This window comes from Hipposideros armiger, unplaced genomic scaffold (genome assembly GCF_001890085.2).
Source record: "Hipposideros armiger isolate ML-2016 unplaced genomic scaffold, ASM189008v1 scaffold_226, whole genome shotgun sequence".
Lineage (NCBI taxonomy): Eukaryota > Metazoa > Chordata > Mammalia > Chiroptera > Hipposideridae > Hipposideros > Hipposideros armiger.
In genome coordinates this window covers 586,186-601,352 of record NW_017731576.1, presented here as the reverse complement: position 1 = coordinate 601,352, position 15,167 = coordinate 586,186, and the positions used below count along the sequence as shown (strand labels likewise).

At 53.6% G+C, this 15,167-nt stretch overlaps 1 protein-coding gene and 1 pseudogene across 2 annotated transcripts in view; both read left to right on the top strand.

Annotated features, from left to right (window-relative positions):
- Nucleotides 1-785: 785 nt before the first annotated feature.
- Nucleotides 786-6,736, top strand: LOC109389228 (translationally-controlled tumor protein-like; annotated as a pseudogene).
- The window catches only part of AMOTL2 (angiomotin like 2), an 18,429-nt gene continuing 9,002 nt past the window's right edge, over nucleotides 5,741-15,167 (top strand). For both annotated transcript variants that reach the window (XM_019654614.1, XM_019654613.1), the window contains exons 1-5: nucleotides 5,741-6,008; nucleotides 8,626-9,420; nucleotides 12,274-12,574; nucleotides 13,646-13,790; nucleotides 14,161-14,253. In XM_019654614.1, the coding sequence (XP_019510159.1) occupies nucleotides 8,687-9,420; nucleotides 12,274-12,574; nucleotides 13,646-13,790; nucleotides 14,161-14,253 (1,273 nt within the window). In that variant the 5' untranslated portion in view covers nucleotides 5,741-6,008; nucleotides 8,626-8,686. The remainder of the gene's footprint in view (nucleotides 6,009-8,625; nucleotides 9,421-12,273; nucleotides 12,575-13,645; nucleotides 13,791-14,160; nucleotides 14,254-15,167) is intronic.

The window sequence follows — 15,167 nt, the reverse complement described above, 5'->3', positions numbered from 1 at the left end:
TCATGTAGCTATATCAAGAGGATGGAGGAAGTGTGTGTGTGTGTGTGTGTGTGTGTGTGTGTGTGTGTGTGTGTGTGTGTGTAAAAGAGCTCTATCCTAATCTTTCATAGTAGGAAGTAGGTAGATAATACCTAAAGCAGAAACACCATGAAATTTTAGAAATTTAGGAGTAAATGACGAAACATGCAGAAGACTTAAAAGTGGTTGTCTCTTGGGAATGGAACTTGGTGGGGAGAACAGGGCACTGCAGTACAATTTGGCTTTTTAAATCTTTTCTCTTTTTATTGAGCTATACTTTACTCATAAGAAACTACATTTATTTAAAGTATGCAATTTGATGTTTTGGAATATGTACACTACAAAGTGTCCCTTTTTAATCCCTCTCTCCCAGGATTATTCCTAGAGAGGAATATATGGAGAGCTAGAGGTCAGTAGCCACCATGAATGGCTCAACACTTCCTGCTTCTATTTTAGTCAGCCGGGGATGAGGGTGGGGAGGTCTGCGCTTCTAGTGCTGGTTCTCCAGATGCCAGCCTGGGAAAGACACCTCACAGTCTATCTTGGCAGCTCAGCTTGAGAAGTACTTCCTCCAGGAAGCCTACCATGACTCCATCCCTGTGCCCATATTTTCTTCCTCCAAGATGGAATTCGCTGCTGTGTAATGTACTAGCGTCTTTCTCCCCTGCACCCTGTGACCTGTGAACTCCACAAGGATAGAAACCCCCCTCGATTCATAGGGCCTGTCTCAGAGTGGGTGCTCAGGAAAATATTTATTGAATGAATCCATGAAATACAAGACAGAAGAGATGTGTGGAAGGGTGAACAGGTGAGTAAATGCAAGGTATTCTTTCAATGTCAATAATTTGTTGTTTATGTTAAAGATGATATCTCTTTAAAGACCATGTGAGTTTTCTACCCGCTCCCTACCCCCAGCGCTGTTTCCCCAGCATCACGCTCGCTCTGAGCTCCTGCTAAGCCAGCGCCCCTGACCCAGGCTCCTTCCAGCTGCCATCATAATCATCTACCCGGCCTTCATCAGCCATGATGAGATGTACTCCCACATCTACAAGATCCAGGAGATCACCATCCGGCTGTGCCTAGAGGTGGAGGGGAAGATGGTCAGTAGGACAGAGGGGAACATTGACAACTTGCTCTGCGAAAATACCTCCTCTGAAGACCCTGAGGGCTCAATACCCAAAGCACAATAATCACTTGTGTTGATATTGTCATGAACCACAGTTTGCAAGAAACCAGCTTCACAAAAGAAGCCTACAAGAAGCACACCAAAGATTATATGAAATCAATCAAAGGGGAACTTGAAGAACAGAGACCAAAAATGAGTAAAACCTTTTTGGACAGGGGATGCAGAACAAATCAAACACATCCTTGCTGATTTCAAAAACTACCAGCTCTTTATTGGGGAAAACATGAATCCAGATGGCACGCTTGCTCTGCTGGACTACCGTGAGGATAGTGTGACCCCATATGTGATTTGCTTTAAGGATGTCTTAGAGATAAAAAAAAAAAATGTTAACAGAGTTGGTGGTTTGGGTCCACTACTTGTCATCATAACTGGATACTGCTTTGCACCCACACACCAAGACTAGGACAAACAGGACTGATGTTATCTTGAGCTCATCATTTATTTTGACCTTGATTTATTCGGAGCTGAGGAACTGTTTTTAAGAAGAACATTCATGTAGATTGTCTAAAAATAAAATGCATTTAAACTAAAAAAAAAAATTAATAAAATAAAGACCATGTAAAATTACAGGAGAGGCTGAAATGGGAGGAAAGTCAGAAACACAGCTGGAGCCATTAGTCCATTCTTCGGGGGCCTGGGAGACATCTGTTCCCTGGATGAAACTCTGTCCCGAAAGCCCCCCTACCACCCCTCTCAGGGACCCGAGACCCACCTTGATAGCCCTGGGAGGAACTGATCCAGCAGTGGGGACGAGACTCACTAGGGGGCACTCTTTTATCACACGGGCCCTGCCCCAGCAGCCACAAAAACCTGTTGCCCTGGGCTCTTCTCTACAAGAAACCCTGCAAACCAAGGGCCTCCCCCCTTCACATTCTCCACAGCTTCTTGCTAAGAGGAGAGGGTCTTTCAAGCAACAATGGCACATCCACCAAATCAGTACTCACTCAGTATAAGGAAGCTACGTATAAAAGGTAGGTGTCTGTGGTCACATTGATATTGCAAACCAATCTTCCCTTTCTTACTACATCAAATGTGCCAGTTCTTAGTCCCCATCCCCACCCCCTTCCCCAGCCTGATGGCTGCCCAGATAAGAATAAATTGAAGGGTACACTCCTGCAGTTTATTAATTGATTCACCAATATTCACCAGACACATCTTCCATGAAGGACTGGAGACGGTGGAAGTTCTGGGCAGTTATGGACCCCAGAACAGTGGGAGGAAGTGGGAGCAGTATTCAGAGCTCCCTCCCAGTGTGGGACCTCACTGCCTCCAGGAATCATCCCACCCCTGAGGCTGTAAGAACATCAGAAGTCAAGGGCACAAAGGAAGGACAAGGGTTCAAGGGGTATGTGCAGTTTGGAAAGTCAAGGTTCCTTCATTTTTTCAGGGCAGCACCCTCTTACCTCAACCATTGTGGGATCTAATTTCAAAAATGCTTCAGCTCTGGAGGAATTAACACCCCAAAGACACAGACCCTGTGAGGCAACCTGTGCCTCATGGACATTCTGGGCTTAATGCCTGGAATGGAAGGGAGGGTGGTATGGTGGAAGGAAAGGATTTGGGGGGAAAGCCTGGGAAGGGGCAAGCACAGAAAAGGGGGTGAAGAATGGACCCCAGAGGCTTGCAAAAGGACAAAGAGAAGACACCACTCAGCTTGGCTCTTGAAACTGGAGCATTGGAACTTCCATCCCAATGTCTAGGCCCTTCCTGAAAATTTGCTACCTGTTCCAGATTCTGGTGGGCTTCCTGTTCTCCATAACCTGGTAAAGGAAGTGTCCAGGGGAGGCTGGGAGAATTTCACAACTAGCAGTCTTTCTTTGCTATTGCCATCAGAGCCCTGGAGCACCAATCATCTGGGAAATAAGGAGACCATTCCCTTCCTAGCTCGGTAGGAGGGAGCTACAAGGGTCAAGCTCAGAACTTGCCTTCATGTTCCTGTTGGGTGCAGTGGGATACAGCTGCAGGGCTCGGCCTGAGCCCAGGTCCCGGCTAAGGGGGGATGAGGGTGTGGGTGCCAGGATCCCTTGCTAAGCCCTGTAATACATCTATGATGCAGCCACACCACTGGGAGCTGTACTTTCCAGAGCAAAGACATCAAGTCTGGATTACTCTGAGAATTGGGTCACCGCTGCATTTTTCCTGAGGATTCTAGACCCAGCCAGCCACACTGTCATCTGGGAAGAATCATTACCTGCAGGGGGAATGGGCAAGGTGGATGGAGAGGGACAAAGCTGGGAGAAAGAAAGCACTGGCTCACTAGGCAAGCCCTCTTTCCCTGCTTTAAGTGAAGATGGTGGATGTGCTAGCAGGCTGCCCAGCCCAGGGCCCATCTGTGCACACCTGCCTTCAGCACACCTGACCCTCTCACCCGACTACCCTGCAGAGCCAGGTGTGGCTGCCAGTTCAGGCAGGCTCCACTGAGGCCTCTGGCCCTGCCCTCCATCCTTCTTACAGAGAAGAGGAAAAAGAAGAAAAGTGTGTGTAAATTTCCCATTCAGGTCTCGGGATCCCTCTCCCCCTTCTGTTGCTCTGGGACACAGAGGTGAGTAGTCATGAGGGCCCGTTTATGTCTGCAGCAGACTTGCCAATTGCAAGATGTATCATCCTTGACTCTAGCTGCCTTGGGCCTGCCCCTTTCTGCAACCATCTCAAGAATATTTGTCAAACATTTTGTCAGGTGTCCCCCGAATGCCCCAAAGACAGAACTGACCATATGACCTTTTCCCTGATTTTGCAACTCGGGAGTGCACATACCTGCACCACTCTCACACCTCCAATAAGTGTTTCCAAGAAGAATGCTGTCCACAGAGTAAGGCCACCTGGGGACCTCTTCTCTCTTCGTTTTCATTTCTCGGATTCCTACCTAGTGTATCTAGCTGACACAGTGGCATATTGATCATAGTTTCTCTTTGTGAAATGGTCCTTGGATGACCAAACATCCCTTGGCTTGGCAGAGATGACTTATTTTCTCATTTGTCTCAGAGCTGATCACTATTTCAAATGCAATATTTGGTTTCCAAGTAAATTACACACATATACACAAATTTGGGGGGAGGGGCTTTATTAAAAATTAACAGTGTCTCCAGATAGTAAATAGCTCTTTGAACTTACAAAGCTTTCTTGTCCCTGGTCCCCTCCAGTGGATTCGGGAATTGCAAACGCCATGGTGAGGGAAGGAGATGATCAGCTCGAGGGTGGAAGTCAGCACTGACTCTCTCCTTGGACAGCAGCCTGATTCTATCCTCCACCCCCACCCCACCACCACCACCAACAACAACCACACACACGGGGAGGTGTTGGAGGCCCAGTGTGGCTAGGGCTCAGGAATGGTACACAGAGCTGGGGGGGTTGGAGGCTGGCAGGTGGGGAGGCTGTGTCAGAGCAGGCTTCCTGAAGAAACGGTTTCCATCAGCACAGATGGACCAGCCTAGTGGGAAGGTCAGAGAGGAAGGGTCCTAAAGGCAGAGGACAGTATCCCAGAAGAGAAGCAACAGAAGTGGACATAAAGGAAGGCCCCTGTCTGGCAGGGGTGGAGGAGAAAATGAAGAGACTGGAACAGAGAAAGGGCAGATGGAGAGAGGTGGGCTCCCAGAGCCTAACCCTGTCCCGCTGGGAGCCTGGATTCTGGTGGCCACGAAAGGATTTTGAGAACGAGAAACTGCAGCCCAGTGGTTACCTGGCTTCATCACTTACTGTGTGACCCTGGGCAAGCTAATTAACCTCTCTGAGCCTTGGTGTCCTCATTTATAACGCAGGGACGGTAACAATACTCCCGGGAGGATGACTGGAAAGGCTGAAGGAGATGACGCGGTGAAAAGCGGGCGGTGGCACACCGTGCGATCTGCGAAAGGGGGTGCTGATTACTACCTTCTGTTAGAGTTGGACAGAGCGCCTGGCGGCGGATGATTCAGTCAGTTAGGTGGGTCAAATTCACCAGAACATTTTCCAATCCAATCACACTTCCTGTGGAGACAGATTCTTAAATGGCTGGAGAAGGTGTTTGTAAACACTAAAAGTGCAATTCAAAGGTCGCCGCTGGCAGCGAAAGCAGTGGGGCTTAGAGAAGAGGCTCCGTTCAGGAAGCACAGTTATCTCTTCGAGGGGGGCACGTCCCAAACTAAGCAGATAGGGACAATTTTGCAGTCCTCCCTCCCCCTGTACACACACACACACACACACACACACACAGCCCCCACCCTCACTCCCAGCCCTCTCCTGCAGCGACACCCAGAATCCCTCGGGGACAACAGAAGAAGTACATCCCTGGCTGTCGTACCGCCCAAGGGTTGAAGGGGTGAGAGGAAGGCGGGGACGGGGCTGGGGACGATCATGGTCTGAGTTGGATTAATTTGTCCCCGGTAGCTCTGAAAGCAAATCGTGGCGGGAGTGGGGTAGGCGGGGAGCTGGGCGGGGAGCAGAGTGGGGAGGGGCCCAGCGCGTCCTGGAGGGCCCTGGGCGGCGGAGGAACGGAGCTCGGGGGCTGGCCCGGCTCCCGGCCCGCAGCGCCGCCTCCCCGAGGAAGGCGGGGGCCAGGAGGAGGGAGCGGGAGGAGGCGTAGGACTGAAGAGGGCGGTGCGCTGAGAGGTTATTTGTGGTTCGCTTTGATCCCGAGGGGGAACCTGAAACTCTCACATTCCTGGCATAGCAGCCGCCTCCGGCGCGGGCCGACCCTGGGGCTGCGCGCTGGGGCCCGAGCGGCCAGAGCGTCGGCGCCACTGCTGAGTACACACCTCCGCTGCTGAGCCGAGCCGAGCCTGGCCGGGTTGTCCGGTCTGACCGAGCCGAGCACCCGCGGGCCGCAGCGGTAAGGAAGGCTGCTTGGCGCTCGGGGAACGCGCGGGGCTGGCAGAGGTGCGCCGAAGCTGCAGCTCCGGCGCAGCCGGGTCTTTTCCCGGAGCCGGAGCCTGGTGGACCCAGCGTCCTCAGGGAGCAGTGCACCCTTCCCAGGCAGCTGCAAAGGCGGGCAAGGGCCACTCCGCCCGGGGTGCGCCGCGCCGCGTGCCCGGCCTGGGGGCCACCCCCCAAAACCCTTCACGGGCTTTGAAGGAGAGCGGGTCCCCTGGGGATCAGGGAGGGGGCAGTCGCTAGAGAGAGTCCGATTCGTATTTTGATCGCAAGGTGGGGAGAGGAGCGCGGAAAAGCGCAGGAGGTGCCGCTTCGAATTCGAGTCATAGTGCCCGGGGGGATGATCTGGTTAGGTGGGGGTTACAGGTGTCTTTGCTCCCAACTAGCCCAAGAATTCCTCTTTGTCTTCCTTGGAAAATCCTCTCTGGAGCCACGAACTGGCTGGCTCTCACTTAGAAAGAATGCAGCCTGCCGTCCAGCCCGGTGACGTCAGCGCTGGAGCATTCGGAAAACAAAGAGGGCTGGCGAGGGAGAGAGGGAGGTGGACCCGCGACACTTAAAGACCTCCTTGGGTCACCGGCTACCGTGGTCCGCTCGCTCTAGGCGCATCAGCGGCCCCCGAGTCCTCGAGGTCGGCGGGGAGTCCGGGTAGGGCGGGATCCCTGGCTGCGGCGTGATCGGACTTAGAGAGAGACCCTCACTCCGGTGTTGAGGCGAGTGAGCCCAAGCAAAAGCCAGAGACGCGTGCTTGCTTAGGAAGGTGGTGGTTCAGAGAGCCCAGCGCGCTAGCCCAGCCGAGGTGCACCGCAGGGGTGGTGGTGGTGGTGGGAATGCAGATTTTAGTAGCAGCTCAGCGGAAAGGATGTGCCTCGGGGGGTCTTAACCGCGACACAGTCGGGGTGAGAGGCCCCGGAGGAGGTGTTCCCTGATGCCAGGCACACTGTTGGGGGAAGGAGGCCAGGAATGTTTCGGGAAAGCTGCAGTCCCCGGTCTTCCACCGCGGGACTTAGCCCTACAGTGATGAACTTAGAAAATGCCCCGCGGATGAAACTCTAGGGCAAATTGATTCCTGTTTATGTTGCCTCTGGTAGCTCTGGTGTCATGCATCCCCACTCCTCGCGTGTGTAGGGGGAGGGGGCGGCATGACTGAGTGACAGGAAGGATGGGGACAGAGAAGCCCTTCAGATTCATCTCCCACTCCTCAGCTCTGAGCACCTAGGAGGAGGGAGTGGATGGGGAATGGCTGCCTTGTCAATCGGCCAAATCCCAGCTGCAGCAGCGCACTGGGGCTAGCTTTGTGACAGAGGAGGGGCCAGATTCCTCCCACGCCCCTCCCCCCATATACACGGGACCTGTGGAGGTGTGGGTTTTCTTTGGCTTTCCCTGGATTTCAGCTTGGAGGTTTGTGTTGGAAGCGGCTGTGGAAAAGAAGCCTGGTGAGGCAGGCAGCCTTCCAGGCATGAGCCACTGGGAGCCCGAGGTCGGAAGGAAACACCTTCCTCAGGAGATGTTATCTCCCTGCATTCACAGCCCCCAGATCCCTGCAACCTAGAGCCCCTCCCCGTTTGCTCCCTTACGCCTCCATTTGGCTCAAGTGGCTGTTACTGATGTCAAGGTGCTTAGTGCTCCTCTGCTTTGTGTGGAGAGGACCATAGGGGAGTTTCTCAAGCAGTGTGTGTGTGTATGTGTGTGTGTGTGTGTGTGAGGGGGGTAATTGTAAACTCAAAGACACCATCCGTTCTTTCTTCCTTTTTCCTGGAGTGTCCGTGCAGATACTGCCAACACAGACTATATGACTGACCCACACGCCTTGATGGGTCACCTTTTTGCCTCATCTCACAAAACCATTGTCCTATTGTAGCTTCTCTTCTTTCATCCCTTATTCACCAATTCAGATGCATTTTCTCCTTCTTTCCATTCACCTTGCAGAGTAACTGCCAAGGTCATCCCATGACAGGGAGGGCTTGGCAGGGTCAAGGGTGGTGAATGAGCGATGCCAATGCTGGGGCTCAGACATGCTTCATTCTAGAGGGTGCTGGGGCTGTTTGCCTAGGTCTTCTACTGGGCTGAATGTATTCTTTATCACCTGCCAATAAACGGGCCCTGTCCATCCCTGGATGGGACTGCTCTGTGGTTAGATTTGAACTAGGCTTGCCCTGGAGTTTTTCATCAGGCTTTTCGATGGGTGACTGACTGCAGGAGGCTGTGGTTCCTTGTTGATTACCTTCTAGGTACTGGTGTCTTTCTCTAGGCATAGTAAGTCTCTATGCATATGATTATAGTGGCAATCCTTTGTCAAGGATTTGTAGTGCACCAGGATCTCAACAGCCACTGCTGCTTTTAATTTCAACTCCATGAGGCAAGCATTCTTTTTGCTTTTCTGATGAAGAAACTGAGACTCAGAGGTTACCTAACTTGCCTTGATCAATAGGGGGCAGCACTGGTAGTTGGGCTCGGGCTTCTGTGGCACTCTAAGCCTTCCACTTTCCCGTTATGCTTTGGACCAGACTGTAATGGAAAGTTCCCCCCTTTTCCATGTGCTCCCACTGATTGCTCTTTTTTCTTTTTCCTCCCAGGTGCCCTGGGGCCACGTGCCTCTGGCCTTTGTCCAGACGGGTGTGTGCAAGCCAAGAAAGCATGAGGACGCTGGAAGACTCCTCTGGGACAGTGCTACACCGCCTCATCCAGGAGCAGCTACGCTATGGCAACTTGACTGAGACACGCACCCTACTGGCCATCCAACAGCAGGCCCTGCGGGGTGGGGCTGGAGCTGGGAGCACAGGGAGCCCCCAGGCCTCCCTGGAGATCTTGCCACCGGAAGACAGCCAGGTGCTGCAACAGGCCACAAGGCAGGAGCCCCAGGGCCAGGAGCACCAGGGCGGTGAGACCCACTTGGCAGAGAATACCTTCTACCGGCTGTGCCCACAGCCCAGCAAGAGCGAGGAGCTACCCACCTATGAGGAGGCAAAAGCCCACTTACAGTACTATGGAGCCCAGCAGGCAGGGCCCCGGCCACATGTTAGTGACCGGGATCCCCGTGGCGCCCCTGGAGGCAACCGAAGGCAGGATGAGGCCCTGCGGGAGCTGAGGCATGGGCACGTGCGCTCCCTGAGTGAACGGCTCCTGCAGCTGTCCCTGGAGAGGAACGGTGCCCGGGCCCCCAGTCACATGAGCTCCTCCCACAGCTTCCCGCAGTTGGCCCGAAACCAGCAGGGCCCCCCAGTCCGGGGCACCCCTGCCGAGGGCCCGGAGCCCCGTGGACCTCCACCTCAGTACCCACACGTTGTGCTAGCTCATGAGACCACCACTGCTGTCACTGACCCTCGGTACCGCGCCCGCGGCAGCCCGCACCTCCAGCATGCTGAAGTCAGGTAACTGCCCACTTTGGTCTTCCAAGCTCTTGACTTCTTTCCAGTGTAGCTCTCCCAGGGCGGAGAGCCTCCAGACAGCCCCTTGTGTCTGGGCTGTCCAGCCCCAGAGGAAAGGAGGAGCTACTTACTGCCTCAAGGAGAGAGCGACTTAGCGAAGGTCACATGAGAACGTAGTGGCATACCTTGCTTTAATTCGGAGGTGGACATCATGTCTGATTAGCTGTTAGCAGTCAAGTAACTAGGGTTCCCAGAGGGTATGAATTACTGCAGGGGGTTAAAAGTTAGGTTTCAGAAGGAACTTGCTAAAGACAGGGTTGGGAATCATTGCCAAATTCTTTCCTAGTTTAGCAGGAAGAAGGTGGGATCGCCTTCACTGGAGATTTTTTTTTTTTTTTTTTTAGCTGAGCCATCCCGCCACCTGTTGGCAGCTCACGGCTGCTCAGCTCGGGCTGACTCGAACCGCTGTTGCTCAGAGCTCAAACTCTTGAGCGAGCTCTTAACCAACTGAGCCACTCAGCCGGCCCTTGGAGATTTTTAAGAATAAGTGGACAGCTTTCTGGGATTATTGGGAGGCATTCCTAACTGGAGGCAGGAAGGACCTGATGACCTACTGAGACACCTTTCTCCATATCTGTCTCTATTATTCATTTCCTTTCATGCTTTTCCCATGTGCTCCGTGTGGCTGGAGCCTGTAGAGGAAGAGGATTCTGGGTCCAGGAGAGCCCCTTGCTGTGGAGGCTGGGGAGAGGCTGCTGGGGGGGCTCAGAGTTTGACTCTGAGCACGAAGCGGAGGCTTTAGAGGATGTGATTTGGCTTAGCTTTTTAAAAAAGCCCTTCTGGCTCCCTATAGAAAATGGATCCCACGGGGCAAGAATGGAAGCAGGAGACTGGGAGAGGCAGGAAGCCCAAAGAGTTTGCAGAAATATGGGTTCCTAGAAATGAAGCTGACCCAGGCTCTTCATTCTATACACTCCGCATCTCCCCCCACAGGGGTCCAGGAAACCCCACAAGAGGGGCCTGAGGATTTGCAGACTCCCTTCCACTGATGTCTCAAGGTCAAAGTCTGGTTCTCTTCATGCCTGCTTAGTCTTCATTTAGTCACCCACTTTCCCACTGTTCGGCCTTTCCTTGCTCTCAAGAAATGAGTGACTCAAGGGTGTTGGTATGGAGGAACGACAGCCTTGTGTGTTCTCTCCAACCTCCAGCTCCCAGGCCCCCTACCTTATCTCCCTCCTCAGGGCTGGGTCGGGGAGAGTTCCGGAAGCTGAGTCGTGGTTTCTTCTTAGGACCAGCCTTATTGAACCCTGTCAGGAAAAGATAATATCATGGAAAGGAAGTAGACTGTTTGCAGGAGAACAAAAAAGAGAGGGGGGGGCGGTGCCAGGGAGAGCAAGTGTGAAGGGAAAGGAGACTATTCTTTCTCGGAGCTAAGTCATCCCCAAAGAATGCCAGTTGTGTCTGCCTGGCCCATTGCAGGGGGAGCAAGTGCATGCAGCAACCCCGAGAAGGCCACAATTAGCAGTGGAGGGAGAGTGTGGACATTCCAGTTGGACCCTGTGCTCAGCTCTCCCTGGAAGCTCTACCTTAGGAAGTAAGAGAAACACATCTGCCCAGCCTCTTCTTTGGGTTGACCAAATGAGGACTGTTGGTTGGGAACTGGTGACAGGGACTTTTCTTTCAGCCTAAGGTCCTAAGAAGAACAGGGGAGCAAGGCTGCAGGGGAGAGGGGTGAAGGGGAAGATAGGCATGAGTGCTGAGGTGGTGGACCTCGAAGTGGAATTCAATTTTCATGGGGTTTCGTGGGGTTCCTGGTAACACTGAGGCAGTCTGTTCTTTTACACTTGGAGCCACAAGAAAGGCCCCAGAAAGGATTTGTGACCCTCCGTGCCTCTTGCTGTTTGCTCCCTCCCTTGACATGGGACCCTGAAGCTGGTATTACACCACTGCTAGAGACCATTAGAACATTGTCCCTAAACTCAGGCTATTGCAATAGGTTAGAGGCCTCTACACCCAAGAAAATCCAGTGTTTGGGTCTCATGTTTTCTCTTTAAACAGAGAATAAGCTGTGGTACCACTAGAAAAAGTAGAGGATGAGCCACCATTATGGTAGCACCTGCTGTAGACCCAGCACTCTGCCTAGGCCTTGTGTGGCCCTGGTAAACCCCCTTGAGGCTAGAGATTCTTACCCTCATGATTTAGCAGAGCCATGCCGGCACCTTGGGGATTTGAATGCCTATTTTGTCCGACTCTGGAGCTCAGACTCTTACCCTGACGTCTGTCTTGTGCTCTAACCTTAGCCACAGTCTTCTAAAAATGTTTCTGCAAGGAGTGATAGAACCCGAAATAGGAGGGAGAAAACGTGAGTGTGTTGCACTGGCAGGTGCTAAAGCAATGCCTGAAACTAGAGGCTCATGAAAGACATAGGGGTAGCTGCTGGGACTCAGCTACCAAGTGGCCCCGGGGCATGGAAGGCTGTGTGCTCAGTCATGATTGATGTGGCCTCTAGACCCAAAAAAGAATCTGCTTTTGCTCAGAAGGATCAGGCGTGCATTTTTAAAGATGCCTTATTTAAGCACTGGCTGTTTAGGAGGTCCAGGACTGTTCAGGCTGATCCCCAAGACCTTGGCCCCAGTGAAGCTGGGCATGAAACAAGCTTCCTGATGCTAACCCCTCTCGCCCCACTCTCCTGGCCCTTGAGGGTCTTACACAGACACCATGTGGAAAGGGCCTTCCCCACTGTGGGGAGGCTGAGTTGACCTGTCTTTCCCAAGTGCCCGGGAGGGCTGGGCCAATTCAGGGCTGCTCTGGGGTGAGCCTGTACAGTCTTTGAGCACCGTTTCTTCTGTTCCCCAGGATCCTGCAGGCACAGGTGCCTCCTGTGTTCCTCCAGCAGCAGCAGCAGTACCAGTACCTGCCCCTGGAGCACCCCCCACACCCACACCCAGCTGCTCTTGGCCATGGCCCCCTAGGCTCCCTCAGCCCACCTGGGGTGGAGGGGCCAGCAAGCACCCAGGCCTCCTTGGCCACCTCGGGCAGTGCCCATCTGGCCCAGATGGAGACTGTGCTGAGGGAAAATGCCAGGCTGCAGAGGGACAACGAGAGGCTGCAGAGAGAGCTAGAGAGCTCAGCGGAGAAGGCTGGCCGCATGGAGAAGGTAAACACTGCTGGGGCCTCAGGGGAGTAGGGGGAAGAAGGGACCCCGAAGGGCTGACTGGGGAGTGGACAGTCGAAAGAGGCAGAGGAGTCTGAAAGCTTGTCTGGCTGGGCTTTTCACCCATCCCTCTGGCCCCCACCCCGTCATCTCTCTTGCACCCTCCCTGGCTGACTCCAGACAGCTGGGGAGCAGCCGTGAGGCCTGCAGAGCAGGTCTGGAGCATGAGCAGTTGCTGGCCAGTGGTGATTAGAAAGAGCCCATTCACCAGCTCCCTGCACACTCGCACCCTTCCCCAGCACACACCCCCTCCCGCGGACACCTCCCACAGAGAGCCCTTTGTGTCCCCCACACAACAGCAAGTCTGTTCTAGGCCAGCCCTGGCCAAAGAGAAAGCCCCTCCTTTTGGAAAAAAACGAGCGACTTATTAGAATCACAGGCCAGCTAGGAGCACGTGCGGAACCTGCCAGCAGCCAAGTAGGAAGGGCAGGCTTGCCCTCTGGGTGGATGGCGATGGCCAGAGCATCCAATACTCCAGGCGGAGGCGGCTCAGGCTAGAGTCTGGTACCTCATTCTTTAGTGAAGGTTTACCGCTGTGTGTTCAGCTTTAGCAGGTGGCCTCAAGACTCCCCTGGCTGTCCTGTGGTGTCCAAGATACGTCAGACCTCAGAACATGGCTGGGGGCTTTTTGTGCCCACTCAGGGCCCACTGGGTTCAGATTTCTCAGCAGAAGCCATACAAAATGAAAATGCTTCTTTCTGGACATGAGCACAAGAAAGCTATATTTAGTCACCCTGGAGGCAGCCACTTCCCAAGTACCTGGCCCTGGGTTCACTCAGCATCTGGACCTTGGGGACAGTAAACAGGACCCTTGCTTGCCGGTCTATCCTCAGAGGCTACAAGCTTCTGACCCTCCTACTGTTGCCACCTGGACTTTTTGCTCTGGGTTTTTATCCTCTCCTCGCTCACTTCTGATAAAGAGCAGATCAGCCCGAGCACATGGAGCGGGCTTTGATGCCACCCACCCCCTAGGAGCTCTCCCTTTCTGACAGCTCTTCTGTCTACCTCTTGCAGCTGGAAAGTGAAATCCAGCGGCTCTCTGAGGCCCACGAGAGCCTGACGAGAGCCTCCGCCAAGCGGGAGGCCCTGGAGAAGACCATGCGGAACAAGATGGATAGTGAAATGAGGAGGCTGCAGGACTTCAACCGGGATCTTAGAGGTGAGAGCAGGTCACCCAGGTAGAGGGGCGGGAGCGCCTGCGGAGGGCTCGATCCTTCTGTTTCAGGGAAACATTCAGAACCTCTCCTCTGCAAAAAGAACTATAAGCTGAGACCCCTTGGGGACCACTCTGATAGATGCTTGCCTCTGCATTCTGGACCGTGGAGCTTCTCATGGAGCTCTCATCTGCGTGGCCCCCGGGGCTACCTCCTCATTAGGTCCTGAGCTGACTGGGGAGCTCCCCTGTGAGCTCATCCCCAGCTTGGAGGATGCAGCCCCACAGATAGGCCTCCAGGGCACACCCCAGGCAAGCAGCATCTTCTGATATTCAAATATCTTTCCTTAAAACATCTTTCCTTTATTTCAAACAGAGAGGTTGGAATCTGCAAACCGCCGCCTGGCGAGCAAGACGCAGGAGGCCCAGGCAGGCAGTCAGGACATGGTGGCCAAGCTGCTTGCTCAGAGTAAGTAGGGGTCCCACTGAGAAGCCTGGGCAGATGTGTGGGTTGTGGGACCATGGCAGCCCCTCTTAACAGGGAGGATTGGCCCTGCCCCTTGTCAAAGCAGTGCTTTGAGCACAGGTCTACTGAATGCCTGCTATGCACCAAGCACTATACTAAACTGGTTTCTGAAGAAGAATAAAACCTGGTTCTCTATTTATTGGGGAGATCAGTGGATACAAGAGGGAGAGCTGGGGAGCAGTGGTTTGCTGAGCTGTGGTGCTGGCCACGAGGGCAGTGTCCTTTGGAGGCAGAGGTACCTTGGGCAGTGAAGAAGGCAGGATAGCTCTGGAGACAGATGAAAGAGAAGGAAGTGTCTGAGTTTCCCAGGGATTTACAGGCAACAAAAAGGTTGGGGGTGCCCAATGAGCAGGTGAGAAGCAGGGGAGCATGGTGGAGCTGGGCCACAACAAGGCGGCCAAGTGGAGCAACCTGCAGACAGCAAAAATGGGCTCCTGGAGCTTAACCAACAGGTGCAGTCTAAAGAAAGGGCTTGGGAGGCTTCTCTAAAGGAGGTGGTCAAAGCCTCTTTGAAGAGTGGATGAGTTAATCATTGGCTAGTCCATTCAGTCATTCATTTGTTCAGCAGAGCTGTGCTAAGTACCTTGCAGGTGTTGAGCAGAGGACGAGAGCAAGCCCAGGAAGTTATCATGGCAAAGAGGTGAAGAGAGAGGGGGCGAGCTTGAGGAAGAAACAGGGTCTAACCACAGATTCAAGGAAACAGGGTGCCCTGGCCCTGAAGACTAGTGACGAAGAGGTTCCCAGGGGTCAGAGAAGGAGGCTCTGTGTGGATGGCAGGGGTGGAGAGCAGGTCACAGGTGAAAAAACAGCTGGAAGGCTCAAGGGGAGGTGTGTGGAGGCTGGAGTGGGGGTGGGGG